Genomic DNA, 16,499 nt, shown 5'->3' on the forward strand with positions numbered 1-16,499 from the left:
CCTTAACCCTCTGGAGTCTGAGGCTGATTTGGGGCTTGGAGAAGTTTTGACATGCCCTGACATTTGTGCTTTTTTCAGTTGTTCATAAACATATAAATGACAAAAGTGTCATTACACTGTATTCAGCACAAACTAGGCTACAATAATATGTGAGGAACATGTATGTACATGTTTGTATTTTTGAAGGAATAATGTTTATGCGTGGTTATTGAAAAAACAAAAAACTTAAGTCACTGAAATAAGGCCAAAATAAGTATATTAAATCTGTGTTCACAAGACTTCTGGTTATTGGAGGTTGTAGACTAGAGTTTTTGCTTCAGAATTATGTAAAAATTATGCTGCCTACTCCTTCATATAAAACAATATAATGATTTAGTTTTTGTAAGACACTTTTTGTCAAGAAACACAGTATGCGTGGAGGCGTGAATCTGCATGCATAATAGGCCATTTACACCTGAGAAGACAAAAGAATTGCATAATAATGACCTGAAATGACTTGCATATTAATGAGGCCTTTCAGTCAGGTAGGCTGTGAAAAAAATCCTCTGTAATCATGTCTCAGCTCATCATAAACAGCAATACTGTGAAATATTATTACAATTTAAAATAATTGTATTCTATTATATTCTTTAAAATATAATTTATTTCTGTGATGCAAAGTGTCTGAACAATTATGTTACCTCTATGGCATTTCATATAGGCTTTTAGCTTAAAAGCTTGCACATTTGGAGAAATATTGATGGATTCTTATATATTTATGTCAATTTTCTATACTGAGAAGTAATATTTATTGTCATCACTATGAGTGCTGGATACTGTGTTTTTAATTCATACTTGCAGCTGGAGGGCGCTCTCTGTGCACATTTAGTCCACAAATTATTCTAAAGAAGAAGAGGACATTTCAGGAATGGTGTTTTTAATTCATACTTGCAGCCGGAGGGCGCTCTCTGTACACCTTTAGGCCACAAATTCATATAAAGAAGAAAAGGAACTAGGAACTAACGGCATGTCTTCTAGAGATCGCTAACCATGGCTTTACCATCCAAATAAACACTTTTCAAGACAATAAATACACGATTGAGACGATGTATGCATGTATTGCCTCTGAATTTGCTTCTGAATAGCGCTGGCTCCGTGGGCGTGGACGCATTAGCGGGTAATGAGCTGAATCACAGACTTCTGACATGGCTCTCTTTCCATACAGATTACATAAACACAGAATGTTTGTTTTCGATTTGACTTGCACGATTTAAAACCTGACATTTCAACGTTTCTTTAGACGTAAGTGTCATTTTTTTTGTCATTAGTATTCATAAGTTACAGTTCATGATCTGAGAACTATCAGATTGGAGTTCGTTCAGAGGGAGAGGAGAGATCACGCATCATGTTAGTTTTCTTTATTTTACAAAAAGCACAACATTGTGTTTTTACTCTGAGTGTATACAAATAAAAGACATTCTATAGTTTCAATTGATATATTACTTATGTCTCTATGACAAAAAATGAGGGAGTATTTTAAGTCTGTTTTGCTGCAATGTGAAAAAAATCCTGCAAAACGCGCCGGCGCGTTTTCAGACCTCAGAGAGTTAAGGTAAGCATACAGGTAAGTTAATGCAAACAAGACCAGACATCGAGTAGTGTGTGTGAGTGCTCTTTATGCTGGCTGTGATGAGGTGCTTGATGAGGTGCAGGTGCCGGTGATCAGTATTCTGGTGATTGGGTGCGCTGTGATTGGTGAGCGGTGGAGCCTGACGTGTCTGTGACACCCAGACCAATGTTCAATTTTAAGTTGAGCTTGGTCTGGTGATAGCCAGACTAATAACTTTTGAAAACATTGTCCAAATTTTATTCATTTTATTATGCCGAATCCAACAATGTGACATTTGTCATTTTCCTTAAATGTACCTGTTCACCATACTGAAGTGAATGAATTTTTTTTTTCGCTACTCCTCCTACAAATTTTGTCCAAAATAGGCTCAGATGATCTTTGGACGAGCCGCACAGAAATGATTGAATGGATTTTTGATATTCCTTACCGTTCCCGAGATATTCGTCTCTGAATGTGACCTTGGTTGTGTTTATTGTCTAATGTTAGTTAGCTTAGCATGCTAATTGCTTAATATGTTAACCAGGTGCAGTTCCATCTAATTCAGCTATCAGGTTAAGCATAAGATACATTAGCATTAAGTTAGCTTAACATGCTAATCTGGTTAACATGCTAAGTAATGTTTTTTGTGTGCTTATTCTTACATTAAAAGTTATCTTCAACAGCCTGGTGAATGAGCATTTAGAAGCTCAATGTGTAAAGCCAGATGCCTTATGAGCACCTTACCCAAAGGTTGTGGGTTCAAATCCAGGGTGGTGCAGTTTTATGAAATTGTGTGTTTTGATTCCTTTATTTCCTCTTATATTAGAAATAAATGTTTTTTTTATTCATGCTGTGGTCATTTTCATTTAAACTTTTAAAGCTTTTTTGTTTATTTTCCCTCAGTTGTTAAGACATATTTAACATATTTAAGTTATAATTACAAATTCAAAAACACTAAAATAATTGACCAAACACTTAATTCCATTTTAGCTTTAAGTGGCTGTTGGAACCCATCAGATACTCTGAACACTCATTACACACTGTGACATTAAAAAACAATAAGATCATGAAAGTTAACACTAATTTTAAACTATTTCTGAATATACAGTTTTCCTTAGGGTATTGTTTTGGGACCCATAATATATGTCCACTACATTAGCTAGAGGCTATTCAACAAAAGGTCTGGATGTGAATAATCATGATATCTAATGTGTAAAAATCCCGAATCCTAATCAGGATCCAAATGGTGTAAAACTGAGAATCGTTTCATTTTTACAGTATATATAGAAAAAACACATCTAAAAATAGATTAAAAATAAGATAATGTAAACAAACAAACAAACAAAAAAATGTGTATATGTCAGAAAAACTTCCTCTATATACTGGATTGGATTGTAAACATTTCTCACCTAAAGTTAATATATATACACACATACATATATCACACATACACTTAAAAAAAAAAGGCCAAATGACTGGCAGCCGAACAAAAACTACAGAAAACACAGAAAACACTGTGTGAGGACATGACCAGAGGAAGGGATCCTTACGGAGGTTCCTCTCCAGAATAGCTACTACTTCTTGGCACCTCTCCAGAACTGACTTCATACAGACCACATGAACCTATTCTAACTCAGAGGATAAACCAATTCAAACTCATAGGGTATGAAAATTATACATACAGTCAACTCCTGGGTCTGTTTCCTTAAAGCTTCTAGGAATCCTCTCAGAAAGATCTTACTTTAGCTTAAAAACCTCTTCGTAGGAGTCTTAGCTTAAGAAAGATTCAGGACCAATCTGAGAGCAACTCTGAGCGAGGAAAAAACAAAAACTTTAATTTGAGGCAGGGCTGACCCTGTTTTAGGTATGACAGTCTTTTGAAGACTGTGATTGGTTGGTTGTCCAAGAAGGAGGAAAAAAAAAGAACTTTTATGCAGGGTCTATTAAGCCTTCACTTACAATTACAGGCGTCATTTTTACACATAATACATATATTTCATATATACATACATATCTCTCTCACAGACATACATATATATATATATATATATATGGAACAGCAGCGTGTCAAAGCCAACAACAAGCAGGTCCATCTGCCCGAAGCCATAACCTTTGTGAGGAAAAGAGACAAGGCTTATAAGACCGGCATGGTGGCCAAGAACCCACCCTCTATTTTGCAACGAGCTTCTGAGTGGGAGTTGAGAGTAGACCTGAAGCGGAAGCTTGTCTTCCCACAGGACGTGGCAGTGACCTCCCTCCGACCAGATATGGTCCTGTTATCCATGAGCACGAAAACCATCATAATTGCTGAGCTCACTGTGCCCTGGGAAGAGAGGCTAGCCACGTCCCACCAACTGAAAAAAGCCAAGTACCAAGATCTGGTTGATGAAGCTGTTCTAAAGGGGTGGCATGCAATCAGCTACCCCATTGAAGTCAGCTGCCGTGGGTTCCCAGCAAAATCGGTGCGCTATTTCCTCCATAGTGTGGGCCTGGAGTCTAAACAACTGAAGAAAGCCACCAGGGACATTGCTGCAGCAGCCGAGTCCAGTTCAAGATGGCTGTGGCTGAAGAGAGCCCACAGTTGGAACCCTTCTGCAGGTGAAGACTAGTCAGTCTTTGCTGCCCCACTCAGGTGAGGTGTTCAGGTTAAGGGGCGAAACACTGGAGACCCTGAGATCCCTGCGGAAGGGTTCCAACAATGTGGATGCTCCAGTAATACCACCTCAGAAGTAGATCTGCATCACCATAGTTAACGTAGTTCCTACAGATACAGCTTGTGGCAAAGCATCTCTGATGTTTACTTCACCTACAGTACAGTTCAAAAGTTTGGAGCCACTAAGATTTTTAATGTTTTTAAATGAAGTTTCATCTGCTCACCAAGGCTACATTTATTTAATTAAAAATACAGTAAAAAACAGTAATATTGTGAAATATTATTACAATTTAAAATAACTGTGTGCTATTTAAATATATTTGACAAAGTAATTTATTCCTGTGATGCAAAGCTGAATTTTCAGCATCATTACTCCAGTCTTCAGTGTCACATGATCCTTCAGAAATCATTCTAATATGCTGATTTGCTGCTCAATAAACATTTATGATTATTTTCAATGTTGAAAACAGTTGTGTACTTTTTTTTTCAGGATTTCTTGATGAATAGAAAGTTCAAAAGAACAGCATTTATCTGAAATACAAAGCTTCTGTAGCATTATACACTACCGTTCAAAAGTTTGGGGTCAGTAAGAATTTTTTTTATTTTTTTGAAAAGAAATTAAAGAATTAATACTTTTATTCAGCAAGGATGCATTAAATCAATCAAAAGTGGCAGTAAAAACATTTATAATGTTACAAAAGATTAGATTTCAGATAAACACTGTTCTTTTGAACTTTCTATTCATCAAATAATCCTGAAAAAAATATATTGTACACAAATATTTTGTACAATTGTACACATTAAATGTTTCTTGAGCAGCAGATCAGCATATTAGAATGATTTCTGAAGGATCATGTGACACTGAAGACTGGAGTAATGATGCTGAAAATTCAGCTTTGCCATAACAGGAATAAATTACTTTGTGAAATATATTCAAATAGTACACAGTTATTTTAAATTGTAATAATATTTCACAATATTACTGTTTTTACTGTATTTTTAATTAAATAAATGTAGCCTTGGTGAGCAGACGAAACTTTTTTTAAAAACATTAAAAATCTTAGTGGTTCCAAATTTTTGAACTGTACTGTATATACATATATAATATATATATATATATATATATATATATATATATATATATATATATATATATATTCTTTATTCATTTACCATGAAGTTAATGTTGTACATAATGTATTTGATAGGAAATGAACAGCGACACAATAAGAAGTTCTGAAATCATAAACCACAATATCACAATAAACTGAACATAGGGCTGAATAATTTCTCACATTTCTCATGTTCATTTTTATCTGCACAAACTTAAAAGATAAATTATGACCATTTAAATCTGCACTTTCTTTCTCAAATCAAAATTACATTTAAAACATGTTTTCGTGCATGGGAATATCATTTTAACTGGTAATTAATTTACTTTGCATCCTTTAATCCCTTTAGAAAAATCCAGTTTTGTAATGACTTCATGCTGCAGGAAGTGACATCATTTTAGGTGGGAAAACAACAGCACAACCATTATTAATGAATTTTGTTTTTAGTGGTTCAGGTTGATGTCTTGATATAAGGCTAACTGTATTACTTCACGCCACAGAGATTCAATATAACTCTTTATGAACATACAATTAATTTTCTTGTCATTAAATAGGCTATGTGCATTATATGTGCATTAAATAGCCTAATTAATGAAACTGAATTGTCTGATCTTGACCAGAGCAGATGTATATGAGACTTGTCTGAAGTCATTATGTCAGTCCATTTTATGATTTAGGAAACTGAATATTCAATCTGCTCAGACAAATCCTATACATTTTCAAGTAAAGTAATTTATTGCACTGAACTACATGCAAAGATTTTTGAATCTCAGTTCAACTCTCACAAACTGTGTCTTCGGAAACACTGCCATCTAGAGGACAAGCGAGAAAATTGTTGATTGAATAATTATTACATCTGGATGGAGGGACATTAAATCTAACAGACGTTTCATCTTTTCTTCAGGAGTGACTGCAATACAAACTCTGACATAAATGTATATCTATTAATTATGATAAAATATTAATAAGTTGTCTATACATGCTTAATATTTGGCATCACACTTTTGTGCAATGTAAAAGTACTACTAATATCATTAAATAACCTCTTTAGGGATGCTGAGTTTTGTTTATCACACCCAGTCTACCTGGACCAATTGTATAAAAAATAACATGTTCCCATAAATCACATGACCTTTGGAAAAGGGGTGTTGCCTTCTTTTTAAAATAGGCTTTCTGATCTAGTAGTCTGCAGATTCTCAGTGTGAGCTGAGGAAGGACAGACTGATCAAAACATCACTTTGTGAGTAGATCCTTTTTAATGAATTATGAATTATGTCTGATGACCGTCAAAATATTCTTCAGTGTGATTTAAGTAAACATAAAATGATATACATAATGCATAACCATTTTTATATTTATACATAGTTTGTCATTAAATTGAGTAATAAAATGATTTGTGATATCAGTATTTATATATATTATTTACAGCTAAGATACTTGCTAATACAAAATACTGTAAATACAAAATCATATTAAAGTATTTTTTTCTATTTATATGGATTTATATATTTTTCTGATGTAATGTTTATTGAATTTTTTTAAGGTTTATTAGCCTTAAATTGCTTGATAAACTGCAAGTTCAACTTAGAGATATAACGGATCTTAACTGTTTTCAAAAAGGTAAGACAACATTCCTGATACATTTTTTTCTGCATTCATCCCAGATGATCCTAAATCTATACAAAAATATGATTTTTCTCTATGTTTGAATATTGTCTGATCCTTATTTTGTATCGTCTGAGATGTTTCCATGACGACCAGATCATGCCCAGCTGCAAGGGATCAAAGCACGAACCAAGTGGTCAATGTGATTTTTCAAAGTTTTTTTGGTTAGGTTTTTTCTTTATCTTTAATGAAATATTTACAAATAATTGTCGACAATGTTCATCTCATGCAAACCAAATTGGCCTTGGTTGCTACACAGTAAATTCCCTGGTGTTAAGTGAACACTGCTTGGTGTTCATATGGGAACCACCAGCAGGGTATTAAAAGTACAACTGACTACAACTGACTTCCAGCCACCGCCTTAGATGAAATCAACTGAAAAACATTAAATATCTCGTAATACTAAACAGATTTACTTCATTTCTGTCATATGTTTACAGTTCTTTTTGAGAATTAACAGAGGTTTGTGTTATTGAAAATGTTTCCATTTTGGGTCACCATTATGGTGAATAGTGTTTCCTTTAATTGTTTCCTTTAGTGTTTCTCTTTGATTTTTGTCAGTTTGTGGTTTTAGTAGCAGTGTTTTCTAAAACCCTTAATTTGTTGCAAAGGAAACCAGAAACAAAGATGATCAGGTGATATAGCTTTTAACATCATGAATAAAAAATTATTGACTAATCTCATTACTGGCTGGAAGCTGTTACTTGTTACTAATAAGGGTTTTTTTGTATAAGTTTTAACTTTCTGAAATTTAATTTTTAAATACATTCTGAGAAAAAAATTTAGACTCACAAACATCAAGATGCAGCATATAAATTTTAACAATGATGGCATACTTCATACCACAAAACAAGATGGGAGTCATGAGTTTTATACTATTGTTATAAAATAAATGTATGTTAAAAAATAAAGGTGTGAGAGTGTGTTATATGCTAAATAACGTTATAGCATTGTATTGATAAATCAGATAGTTATCTGATCAGAGAAAATGCATGAAGTGACCAGGTGTAAACTTTAATGTATTTAAAATTCAGAATGTTTGATCTGTGGCAAAAAAAAGTACTGTTGGTGAAAATCTATTAACAACAAATCACTTTTGGCCAGTTATGAGATTAGTCAATAATATTTTTTTATGATAATAAAATCTATATCACTTGATCATCTTTGTTTTTGATCACCTTTGCAACAAAACGTGTTTCAGTAAACACTGTTACAAAATCCACAAAAAAAAAAAAAAAAAAAAATCAAAGAGTAAAACTGATCAACTAAATGATGATGACACCTGTTGACTCATAGGCTACGATGCAAGTTTCTATAGAAGAATAAAACATCATCAGCATGTTTAAATCTACCCACATTTGGCGGGTGTTAAAGTCAAGCCCTGATTATAATGTATACAGAGAAAAAAATTGCCCACATCACACAATGGCTCCTTGCAAGAGACATTTTATGCCTTCATTTGACAGTATAAGTGGAGAGAGACAGAAAACAAGTTGTTCTAATTCCGATTTTGTGTTCATGTGACACAGATCAGAAGTGTTCTATGACTGTGTAAAAAGGTAAAAAAAAATGCATGCATTCAGATATCTTGATATCGGTTTCAGGCCTCATTCATATGTGGAAATAAATATAAATCAGAACTGTGCCAATGTGACTGTCATGTAAACAGGCTTTGCGTTTTGCATGTCATTAAAACTTGCACATTTTGGTACTTCTCCAAGGTTTAATAATGTGATCAGGAGGAAGCACATGTGGAGGCGGTAAATAGCAGCAATGCAGGAAACATTATGGAGGAGGAAAATGCAGGGCAGTGGTCGACGGCTGAAGTTACAATGGTGATGTTTGGCGAACTTCACATATATAGCAGAGCTAGCATCAAGTATATTTCGCGTTCATCCTTCTTGGCTAGTGTGTGGTGCAAGAACCCCCCTTTAAGCATGTGCGATGTTTCAGATGGTATAGCAAGTGTAAACACGTGAATCGGACATGGGGCACAACTGAAAGAATGTGTAAATGGACAGTCAAAAAAACAAAAAAAACAAATCAGAATTGGGTATCAAGCCCTGCAGTGTACATGAGACCATACAGCAAATGGCACATGGCAACCGGGAACTCGCTGCTCAGGGATTTTGGGCCCATGTAGTAATGCACCCTGGTTGCCCTGGAGAGCTGTGTTTTAAAACAAAGGAACCAAATATGCTTTGATTTCTAGTAAAATTACACAGTATTTTGATACTGAATACATTGACACATTTTTTAACTGTGTGTCAGTAGGTGCATTTACATAGAGTATTGTAATCCGATTGCAATTGTTTAAAATCTCATAATGCCTCTGATTGAAATCTGATTGAAAATGCTCAATGTAATCCTCAATTGGAATAACTCAATGATAAAGTTCTGATCACACGCACCTGACACTCATCATCATCCAATCAGCAGCACTATAAAAGACACTCACAGTCGTTCAGTCATTGTCTGGTCTTGTTAATGCATACTAACCTGTATGCTTACCTTTCAGACTACTTACCTGTCTCCAGTGTGTCTCCTAGATCCGTGTTCTCCAGTCCTCCGTGAGTGTTTCTGTGTGGCATCTGTGCACGTCTGTCTTCAGACATCATATCCTGTGGAGTGAAGATCAAGTCAAGTATTACTGTCTTGATAAACCATCTGTCTAGAACTTCATCTGCTATCACTCACCTGCTCACTGCTCCGGTTGTCTCAATCAGAGGTGGGTAGTCCAGGGGTCAAAAAGTAAAAGTCCTGCCATATTTTTATTCCACCCACTGAAGCATTAATGAAATAAATAAGTGATTAATTGAGTGATGATTGAGCATTAATGAAGACACCTGATGATGATAAAAAGCAGAATCACCAAAGGAGAAAATCACAATTTTTAAGTTACCATCATCGAGGTCAGGGTTTGTTTTAGTTGAGCTCTTGACCCTTGCCTTTTTAATATTAGATTTTGTTTGGGCAGTTTTAACTGCATTAAAACCAACCAGACAAGCAAAGAAAAAAGATGATCAGGTGTTGGTTATGTTTTCACATAATCATTATTTGATCTGAACTCATTTAGAGCCCAATCTCTGAGTTAGATTTACATTATTGATAACAGCAGAACTGTGATTCTACAGCAGAAGATCAGCTTTTACAATACAATTTTTTTTTTTTTTTTAGAGTTCTGATAAACAAAAAACAGAGCTCATTTAAACCCACAGACATCAAGAATCATCCTGTGAATCTCAACAGTGGTGGCCATCATAAAGCATGTTGCAGTGCATTCTGGGTGCCACCAATCAAAATTCACCCATGCCTCCCATCATGCATTGCTGCATGAATAAATTATGAGCTGAATTGTCTTAGTAATTTTCTTTATTCTCACTATTTAAATGTTGCTGTTTTTCTGTGACTTTTTAGTAGCTTGTTTTCTAATGTTCAGAGTTGACCTGTTGATCAGAATATGTTGCTTGTCACCGTTGTTGAGATTCATACGCTGATTCTTGATGTCTGTGTGTGCCCAAATATCTTCTTTTTTTTTGTGATAAGGACAACTTAAAAAAAAAACTATATAGTAAAAGCTGATCTTCTGCTGTAGAATCACAGTGCTGCTGTAATCAATAATGTAAATCTAACTCAGAGATTGAGCTCTAAATGAGTTCAGTGATTCAGATCTAATAATTATGTGAAAACAAAACCAACACCTGATCATCTGTTAACTTTGCTTGTCTAGTTGGTTTTAATGCAGTTAAAACTGCCCAAACAAAATCTAATATTAAAAAGTCAAGGATCAAGAGCTCAACTAAAACAAACCCTGACCTCGATGATGGTAACTTAAAAATTGTGATTTTCTCCTTTGGTGATTCTGCTTGTTATCATCAGGTGTCTTCAATAATGCTCAATCATCACTCAATTAATCACTTATTTATCTCATTAATGCTTCAGTGGGTGGAATAAAAATATGGCAGGACTTTTACTCTTTGACCCCTGGATTACCCACCTCTGGTCTCAAATAAACATCATAAACTGTACCTGTGTCTCCAACCTCCTCTGTATGTAACACTATGTTTGAATTCATTAATCGGAATGATTTTACGTGGCTAGTAATAACTCACATGAGGTTTGAACCTGCACCCTTTTGATTCACAGGTCAGTTCTTCTATATTCTGCATCAGGAATCCCATCCTGTAAGTCACTGCACTGTTTGTCCGTGATCTTTTCTGTAAATTCCACAATAAACCTTAAAGGGTTAGTTCACCCAAATCTCCAGAACACAAATTAAGATATTTTTTGATGAAATCTGATGGCTCAGTGAGGCCTGAGCAATGACATTTCCTCTCAGTTCATGTGAATACAGTAGTTCAATATTAATATTATAAAGCAACGAGAATATTTTTGGTGCGCCAAAAAACAAAATAACTTATTTAGTGATGACCGATTTCAAAACACTGCTTCAGGAAGCATCGGAGCATAATTAATTTTTTGTGTCGAATCAGCGGTTCGGAGCGCCAAAGTCACGTGATTTCAGCCGTTTGGCGGTTTGACACGCGATCCGAATCATGACTCGATACACTGATTCATAACGCTCCGAAGCTTCGTGAAGCAGTGTTTTGAAATCGTCCATCACTAAATAAGTTATTTTGTTTTTTTGCCGCAACAAAAATATTCACGTCGCTTTATAATATTAACATTGAACCACTGTACTCACATGAACTGATTTAAATATGTTTTTAGTACCTTTATGGATCTTGATAGAAAAAGTGTCATTGCTCCCTATGAAGGCCTCACTGAGCCATCGGATTTCAACTAAAATATCTTAATTTGTGTTCTGAAAATGTTACGGGTGTGGAACGACATGAGAGTGAGTAATAAATGACAGACTTTTCATTTTTGGGTGAACTAACCCTTTAAAGACCAGACAGCAGCTCTCAGGATTCATAGTAAAACACATCGATATTGTAGTGTTATTTGGTTTATTTTACAAAAATGTAACAACTTTAACAACTTAATCTGTGTAAATTAACATTTTCTTTTTTTAACACCACAGACAAAAATATGGCAAGTGTACAACACAAATTAAGTAAATTTGATGAAATAATCAAGAAAAACATCTTAATTGAAGATGGAAATCCTGCTCGATACCGTCTGCAAACAAGTACAGACAATATGGATCAGTCTGAACTATATAGAACAATGACATTTGGAGAGAGAAGCAAAAACAAACCCCATAAAACCATCCTGATGGTGGGAGAAACAGGAACAGGAAAAACAACCCTGATCAATGTGATGATCAACTACATGTTGGGTGTTCAGAGAGAAGACAAGGTTTGGTTTGAGATCACAGATGATCAGAGTGACCGATCATCAGCTGACAGTCAGACCTCCATCATCACTGTTTATGGGTTTTATCTACAAGAGAGTCCAATCCATTTAACAATCATCGACACTCCAGGATATGGAGACACACGAGGAATTGATCTTGATAAACAGATTGCTGTGAGTTTGCTTAGTTTAAGTAAATCTAAAGAAGGGATTCATGAAGTAGATGCAGTGTGTCTGGTGATTAATGCAACCCAGAATCGACTCTCTGACAGACTCATATACATATTTGATGCTGTTCAGTCTTTATTTGGAAGAGATATTGCTGAAAACATTGTCCTGCTCTTCACATACTCAACTGGAGCTCCACCTAAAAATGCCCTGACGGCTGTTAAAGAGGCTAAAATCAAGTGTGCAATGAATGACAAGAAGAAGCCTGTGTATTTCCTGTTTGACAACTGTCAGTCAGAAGCTGATGATGAAGATGATGATGAAGACGAGGAATACCATGAACAGAGGCTGAATCAGTCATGGGATCGTAGTTTTAGAGGAATGAGGCAATTGTTCAAGTTTCTTGACACAATACAACCAAAAACCCTGAAGATGACTGTAGATGTGTTACAACATCGAAGGCAGTTGGAGGCAAATATCTCCAATCTACAATCACGTGTTCACATGATGGAACTAAAGCAAAATGAGCTGAAACAAACTCAAGAAGCTCTGGAGAAGAACAAGAAAGATGTAGAAGAAAATAAGAACTTTGAGTATGAAGTTGAAGTGCCCTATAAAGTAAGGGTTGATATTGATTATTCTCTAGCCAGTGTGGCGATGTGCTGTACCTTCTGTGAGGAGAACTGTCATTATCCAGGATGCTGGTGGATCAGTGGTCTCTCATGGTGTGAAGTGATGAAAGATGATCACTGTACGGTGTGTACAAATAAATGCCACTATAAAGAACATGGCAAAGGAGCAAAAATATATGAAACAAAGACCAAGACAGAGAAGAAAACATTTGAAGATTTAAAAAAACATTATGAAGCTAAAATTGGAGATGGTGTTTTTTTGGTCAAAAAATTGGAAGAAGAGCTGCAAAAATTAGAGAAAGAGAAAATGAAGTTGGTGAATGAAGCTTTTCACTGTGTGGAAACTCTGGAGAAGATCGCACTCAACACTGATTCTGTGCTCACTCTTCTGCACATTGACTTTCTGATTGAGAAGCTGAAGGAAATAAATGAGCCTGAAAAGGCTGAAACACTGGAAAACATCAAGAAGAGAGCAGGAGAAAGAAAGCAAGGAGCATTGGGATGCATTAAAAGATTATTTAACACCTCAACTGTCACAGTCTCGTTGGGATGCTTGGCCACACATAGTTTAACCCAGATGAAATGAACACTGTTCATTGATAAACAACCCTTGATGAAATGAACACCACTATATCCAACTGCATTCAGCACTCATTTAGTGAGGTCTGATCACGCTCTGACAACGGCAGTGATGTCTCGCACTTCAATGAGTGTGAGACATCACTTCCATTGTCAGAGCACGATCAGACCTCACTAAACGAGTACTGAACGCAGTTGGACATTATGGTGTTTTAGAGATAAAAAATTATATAAATACTGTTTGGTTTCTCACACAAACCAATCGTTTCGTGTCTTAGGACATCAATGTGTCGTCACGAGCCGCAGGGTTTAATTTGGATTTGTCTAAGCAAGTTTTATTTACTCTTATAAAAGAAGTTCCCATTGACCCGCATTATACGACTGACAGACTGCAACGGTTGGAGTTAAAAATCATCATTTGTGTTCTACTGAAGAAACAAAGTCACCTACATCTTGGATGCGCTGGGGGTAAGCAGATAAACATCAAATTGGGTGAACTACCCCTTTAACAAGCAGAATCCCTGAAGGAGAGAGAAACAACAAGAACAGAAAAAATTGAAACACTAGAACTACAACTTACTTTAGCAGCAGCCTTAGAGGAGATCAACTGAAGATAAAAGAAGACATTAAATCTCTTAGGATCTCAGCAGAGGAGGATTAACGGTAAAAAGCACAAATAATGCCTAAGCTCAAATGATGCTGAAATTCAAAAATCTGAAAATAGTATCCTGAAACTAAAGGATACTGCTTTGTATAAATCATGTCCTTGATGCATTATAATTGCAGTGTTATATGAATCTAACATTTTTCTATTATTACACTTGCCTGTATTTTCCATTTGTAAGTTGCTTTGATTAAACTGCATTTAACTTATATAAAATAGTGATTATTGTGAGGTCTGTATATTTGGTTATACAGTGAGACACCATTAAAATATAGTGATACTGTAAAAGCAACAAATAACCAGAACATTGTTATTTATCATAAAATGATGTGTATGTAATAATCATTGTCATCAAGAGGCTGTTTAGAGACAGTTTTAACTTAATTATCAAGCACTGTCATCTAGTGGCCATATGAGAAAATGTTGAGTTTCATCCAACAGGTGAAAAATATGATATACATTTCTGAGCTCTGCTTTACTATAAATTGTATTTATTGCTTCATGCTTCACATTATTGAGAATATAAAGAGAGATAATGAAATACTTGCATTTCACTTATATCAATAAATTAATTTAACCAGCAATTTTTATGATTGATCACATGTTCATTTAACTCTGAAATGCAACAACCCCATTGGAATCAATATTACAGTTTTTTTCTCTAAGACACATTTCCTTAAATATTTTACACAAAGCTCTGCTTTACTATAAATCTGGACTATGTGATTTTTGGGCCTCATGTTTATTGCTTCATGGGTTTTAAATGGAGCTGAAACAAACTTGAGTTCTGGAGCAAAATGAAAATGCATACAGATTAGAATGGCAAGATTGTGAGCAAACAACAGCATTTTTCTTTGGGTGAAGTGTCCTTTTAATAGTATAGTATGTTAATCAAGAAGTATACTCACAGAAAATCTGAAACATTTCCACAGTAACTAACAGAGTCTTCTAACTGTCATTAGGTTAACTGATTCTGATATGCTATTCATTAAAAACTGTCTTGATCAGCGTCTTCTAGACTTATACAAACATCAAGAATCAGTGTATGAACCTCATCAGTGGTGACAATAAACAAAAAAAACTTTTTTGGTGACTTTAACCCTCTACAGCACAGCGTTGCCCTCAGGCAACGGAAAGTTTTCTTAAGCCCTATGTTTAGTAAATTTTTCTTTAAATGATTACAACCAATTAGAAAGGTCGAGAAAGTACCAAATAACAGTCCAGTAAGGTGTTGGAGTCAATATTAAGCACCATTTAAAGGTGGGACGTCCTGTTCTGACACATGGTCACAGGAGCACATGGTGTGAGAAGAAGGCAATATTATTTGCTTTAGTAATCTTATTTAAAACGACATGAACTGTACATAAAAAATATGTGTGTGTATGAAGGTGTAGAGAAGCCTTTTGTCAGGTTATGAAGTTTTTTTTATTTTGCATGTTCAGATATTCAGTTTTTCTTTTCGTTGCCTCAGGACAACGTTGTGCGATAAGAGGTACTTTTCGAGGAGGTTTTAGACAGTACCTCTCATTGGCCACAATGTATTATAAGAAGGGAAGATGCAGGGAAGATATATATATATATATATATATATATATATATATATATATATATATAAATAAATAAAAACATACAGGTACAAAACTTTGTTTGATAGATGCTGAAATGTACAACATACACAGTATATATGTTTATATGAGTCCAATCTACACCATGTTAAAAGATGGTGATGGTTGAGAATTTGGTAAAATTAACTGCAAGAAAAAAACATTAAATCTCTCAAGATCTCAGCAGAGGAGGATTAAACAACTCCACAAACAGCATTACCAGCTTCACTTATTACTAACCAGACTGACTTCATTTCTGAGGTTTAGATGTTGATGATTGTTTCATTCAGTCACCATTATGGTGATCAGTGTGTGCGTTAGTTGGGCTCTTGATCACACAACAAGCATTTAATGTTCTGTTTTTAATTTTGTGTTTATATTTAGCACTCTGAGGTCTAAAAACGCGCCGGCGCGTTTTGCAGGTTTTTTTTCACATTGCAGCAAAACAGACTTAAAATACTCTGTCATTTTTTGTCATAGAAACATAAGTAATACATCAATTGAAACTATAGAAT

At 35.0% G+C, this 16,499-nt stretch overlaps 1 protein-coding gene across 12 annotated transcripts; it reads left to right on the forward strand.

The window, feature by feature from the left end:
* The first annotated feature begins 6,543 nt into the window (after window positions 1-6,543).
* LOC125257823 lies at window positions 6,544-13,813 on the forward strand. Of its 12 annotated transcripts, none has more exons than XM_048174574.1 (6): window positions 6,553-6,593; window positions 6,897-7,182; window positions 8,740-8,853; window positions 9,537-9,588; window positions 11,165-11,202; window positions 12,063-13,812. In XM_048174574.1, exon 6 carries the CDS (start codon window positions 12,071-12,073, stop codon window positions 13,721-13,723), a length of 1,653 nt encoding a protein of 550 aa, XP_048030531.1. In that variant the 5' UTR covers window positions 6,553-6,593; window positions 6,897-7,182; window positions 8,740-8,853; window positions 9,537-9,588; window positions 11,165-11,202; window positions 12,063-12,070; the 3' UTR covers window positions 13,724-13,812. The 12 variants fall into 12 exon arrangements, with proteins under 12 accessions (XP_048030535.1, XP_048030530.1, XP_048030531.1 ...); XM_048174575.1 differs by having other exon boundaries at window positions 6,897-6,973; XM_048174578.1 differs by lacking the exon at window positions 8,740-8,853 and having other exon boundaries at window positions 6,544-6,593; window positions 6,897-6,973; window positions 9,537-9,662.
* Window positions 13,814-16,499: the final 2,686 nt, after the last annotated feature.

The sequence above is a fragment of the Megalobrama amblycephala genome, linkage group LG22 (assembly GCF_018812025.1).
Source record: "Megalobrama amblycephala isolate DHTTF-2021 linkage group LG22, ASM1881202v1, whole genome shotgun sequence".
NCBI lineage: Eukaryota > Metazoa > Chordata > Actinopteri > Cypriniformes > Xenocyprididae > Megalobrama > Megalobrama amblycephala.